The 4,390-nt window shown below is 30.9% G+C and overlaps 2 protein-coding genes across 2 annotated transcripts; both read right to left on the reverse strand.

The window, feature by feature from the left end:
- Positions 1-259: 259 nt before the first annotated feature.
- LOC112680227 lies at positions 260-795 on the reverse strand (the record flags this gene model as incomplete). Its single annotated transcript, XM_025550266.1, is given in 1 exon segment — positions 260-795. A coding segment is annotated over 1 exon segment (520 nt), but the record flags the coding sequence as incomplete, so codon positions are not given.
- A 51-nt stretch (positions 796-846) lies between these two features.
- On the reverse strand, positions 847-2,175 carry LOC112680226. Its single transcript, XM_025550265.1, has one exon. The coding sequence runs from the start codon at positions 2,149-2,151 to the stop codon at positions 871-873; it is 1,281 nt and encodes a 426-aa protein (XP_025406050.1). The 5' UTR covers positions 2,152-2,175; the 3' UTR covers positions 847-870.
- Between the last annotated feature and the right edge of the window lie 2,215 nt (positions 2,176-4,390).

Raw genomic sequence — 4,390 nt, forward strand, 5'->3', positions numbered from 1 at the left:
AAGATGATTATACAATAATTATACAACGATTATAATATAAAATATTATACAATAAAATGAATAAATCTATGTTAAAATTTCATAGTCTTAATAAAATGTAAATCTAATATTTTCAAATAATAAAAAGTAAAAATGTAATTTACATATGTGTTATTTTATTTTCATTTTGGTGTCAGATATATAGATAATTAAATATTATATTATCATAATAACTAAGTATTTTTTAATTTATAATGCCCATATGGAAGCGTACATACACCTCCTTTTAATATAACTCTTTTGTCGTCATTTGCACTTAAAACGACTTTACTTACAGATTTTGAATACACTTGATGTTTGGTTGATTGTATTAAATTAATGTTACGATTCTCTATTATCTTACTACTATCACCTCCTACAGTATTATTTTCGTTTTGATTTATAAATGAATATAAAATATTTTTATAATTGTCAAAAGACATCTGTTTTTTCACAATATATTTTTTAACACCTTTCGCTCTTTTATATTCAACACCGTTCACTGTGTAAGCATACAATCTAGAGCGCAACGATACAAATTCGGTCATTATTTCACTTTTTAATTCATCTTTGAAATAACCAGGTATGCTTTCATTATTAGAATTGAAACAAGAATGATTATGCGGATAATTGGAGGTGTCGAAATGTTTTAGTAAATCATATTTTAAATCATTGAAAAAATCATTTGTTTTTATGCGGTATAGTAATGAATCTGTGTCAGTATAAATCAATGATATATTTTTATCATATTTATTTTTCATTATATTATAATGAAAATCATAAATTATAGTTTTTGAAATATCTAAAATTGTTAAACCAACGTAAATAGGTTTATCAAATTTAATTTTTCCTTTAAACATGAATCGCCATTAGGTTATTAGAGTAAATTGTGCGATCTTTAAAATTTGGTTTTATGAGATATCTACAAGCCATTTTGTCGCTTGTAACTAATTTTATTTCCATTCTTTTCCGTGGATTCTCCATACATTTTCCGTAAACGCTATTTACCATCAATTTCCAAAATTGACGTTCAAATTCGTTATTGGCCTTCACTCTCATACTTGTACATTTCATTACGTATGGTAACATCCATTTTGATTGCTTAAATCTAATTACTCTATGTATTTTAATTATTTTTAACCCATTATTCACCGCTTGTTTTAATGTTCTATAATGTGCCACATAATTTTTTTTATGATGTAAAGTCGTAAGAAGCTTTTTAACTTTTGAATTAGGTGGACACGAATTTTGTGGTAAAAATGGTAAATCACTATGTGCATCATGAATGTTTTCAGGATAATCCACGTCCACTTCTAATATAAACCCATACGGACCATTATCGTCTATCATCATAATATTTAATGAAAAATCACTATACCATTCAAAGTCTTTATATGGTAAACTAGCAAGCATTGATTTCCCATATAAATTTACACAATCAAAATAGGATAAATATACATTAGGTTTTTCTTCATCATACCCGTCCACATTCGGCAAATTTGCTTTAGCATATCGTCTTACTGACTGGCAAATACCTCCTCGAATTCCGTCCTCAATCATTAATAACATGGTGTAGTCTTTTAACCTCTCGAGTTCAACTTTTGTAAATCGCAGCATTGCGTCAAAAGCGAAACTTGGTGCAGTTAAATAATACGATGCATCCAAATTAAATGTTTTTAAACAAATGTCACGGAAATTTTCGAATACATCGGACAACAGTAAAATGTCTGTTAATAAATATAAATCACTATATTCACCTATCGTTTTTATATTAAATTTTTTCCAAACTTCGCATGCATGAATATAATCTTTTTTAGAAATATGATCATCTGTTAATGAGTTATAAAACTTAGATTTCGGTGGTAAGGAAGTTTCGTTAAGTTTTTCCCAACAATTGATATACTCATAAGGAAAAACTCCTTTACGAATAACTAAATTTAAATTATTATTGGAAAAATATTTTTTAGTTTCACGGAATTTTGATTTATCTTTAGCTAAATTATTAGTTAAATTAGCTAACGATTCAGACATAAATCTAAATGTGTCTACAAACTTTACATAAAAACCATCTTTAATTTGTTTGCTACAAGTAATATATTTTTCACATGAATTTGGAATAACGTCAATATTCATATCATCGTAACCGAGTTCATGTATAATGAAATGACTATCATATGATAAATTGTGGAAATAAACAGGAACAAACGAGGGACTTTGTGCCAAAAAATTACACTCAACACAAAGCGGTCTTAAATATTTACCTGTTAAATGAGAGTGATCTCGCACTTTTATGATAGAAATATGGTCAAACGTTTTTGAACAATGGTGACAAGTTTTTTTTTTTTTTTTAATATTCAAAAGTAATTAACAATCTGTATCCATACTAGACACAATAAGAAAATATGATAAAGGTTAACATATCATGAGGTTTTATTGAAAGAAGCCACCCATTGATAGCACTATCTACTAACTTGATAATTATTTATTTTTATTTATTTATTTATTTTTTTTTTTTTAATTATTTTTAATTTAATTTAATATATAATATATAATTTATTTAATTTAAGAGATCTCTAGACCACTTACGCTTCAGACGTCTCGGAGGATTTCCAGGTATTGTGGGAGTGGCCAAGTTTTTTATTAATTGATTAGGGTGATTATTTAGACGGTAATAGAATCTTTTGTAAAAGATTTTAGCTTCATCATTTATTTTATTAAGTTTCAAGTCGGTGTGTAGTGTATGATTTGACACGTAAGGTGGAGCATTCGTTAGTTTTCTAAGCACGATATTTTGAAAGGTTTGGATTTTCAAAATATTTGTCTTTTTCGCATTGCCCCAAAGCTGAAGGCCGTAGGTCCAAAGTGGTTTCAATAGTGTTTTATATATAAGCAGTTTAGTTCTAAGAGAGGTGTGATTATTATTGGATAATAATGGTTTAAGTAATCGAAGACGATGATTCAATGCTAATCTTTTGGTTCTGATATGATGAGCCCACGTTAATCTTTGGTCTAACGTAAGGCCGAGGTATTTGATTTTTGGAGAGTAGGGAATTGGAATTCCATATAGGACAACACCAGGACAAGGAGTATGTCTTAGGGTAAAGGTTGTGTGGACGGATTTATTCTGGTTAACTTTAAACCGCCATTTTGTAAACCATTTTTCCATAGCATTAAGGTGAGTTTGAAGATTTATTGACGCTAAGATTGGATTTTTGTTAATGGATATTAGTGCTTTGTCATCAGCAAAGTCAGCTACAGATGTGTTGGGGGTAATAGGTTGATCAGATGCAAAGATGTTATAGAGAATTGGAGATAGGATTCCACCTTGAGGCACACCAGCATTTATAGAAGCTAGATCAGATAGAGCGGAACCGTGGCGAACTTGAAAAAATCGATCCGTTAGATAGGATTTGATAAGTAAATAGTAAGTGGGTGGAAGGAATTTCTTAAGTTTATATAAAAGGCCATCGTGCCACACCCTATCGAAGGCTTGTGCGATGTCTAGAAACACACAGTTGCAATAAAGTTTTTTTTCCAGGGAATACGAAATAGCATCTACGACTCTGTGCACTTGGTGTGTGGTTGAGTGAGACGCCCGAAAGCCGAATTGAGTATTTGGAAGGATATTCTTTTGAGTAATGATAGGTATAATACGTTTCAGAATTAATCGTTCAAGTATTTTAGCGAAAAATGGGAGAAGGCTAATTGGTCGATGTGACGATGGAATGTCCGGCGGTTTATTTGGTTTAGGGAACAAGATTATAGTGGAGAATTTCCAAAGTAGAGGAAAATAAGAAAGTCTAAGTGAAGCATTAAATATGTGAGTGATATGAACGATAGCTCTAGTTGGAAGGGATCTGGCTACTTCCGCAGTAATGCGATCATAGCCCGGTGATTTGTTTAGTGAGTATTTTAGTATGGCATATTTAACATCGTTTGGTGTAAATGACTTGACAGGGAGAGTTAGAGGAAGGGAAGCATTCAGAAACGTTTCTACCGTATTCATATTTTCATTGTCAATTATCTCAGCGTGAGGTTGAAAAGTTTGAGAAAAATGCTCCTTAAAGAGTTCTGCTTTTTCGAAGTCAGAAATGGCAAGGCTGCCATCTGATTTCTTAATAGGGAGATTTGGTGATTTATAACGAAGAATTTGTTTGGTTTCCCTCCAGAGACTACCATCTTTGGGAGTAAGCTTCATTAAGTGATTTTGCCAAACATTTGCCTTAATTTTTGCTAGCATTTTTTTCAAGGAATTGGCCAGGTTATTATAATTTAGTTTATGGGAAGGGAGCCGAGTGCGCTGGAAGAGAGCTCTAGCTCTCCGTTTTTCAACTATTTTGTTACGTATTGTCACAGGTAATGGATCTGATGT

Source organism: Sipha flava, unplaced genomic scaffold (assembly GCF_003268045.1).
Source record: "Sipha flava isolate LNK unplaced genomic scaffold, YSA_version1 17533_pilon_pilon, whole genome shotgun sequence".
NCBI lineage: Eukaryota > Metazoa > Arthropoda > Insecta > Hemiptera > Aphididae > Sipha > Sipha flava.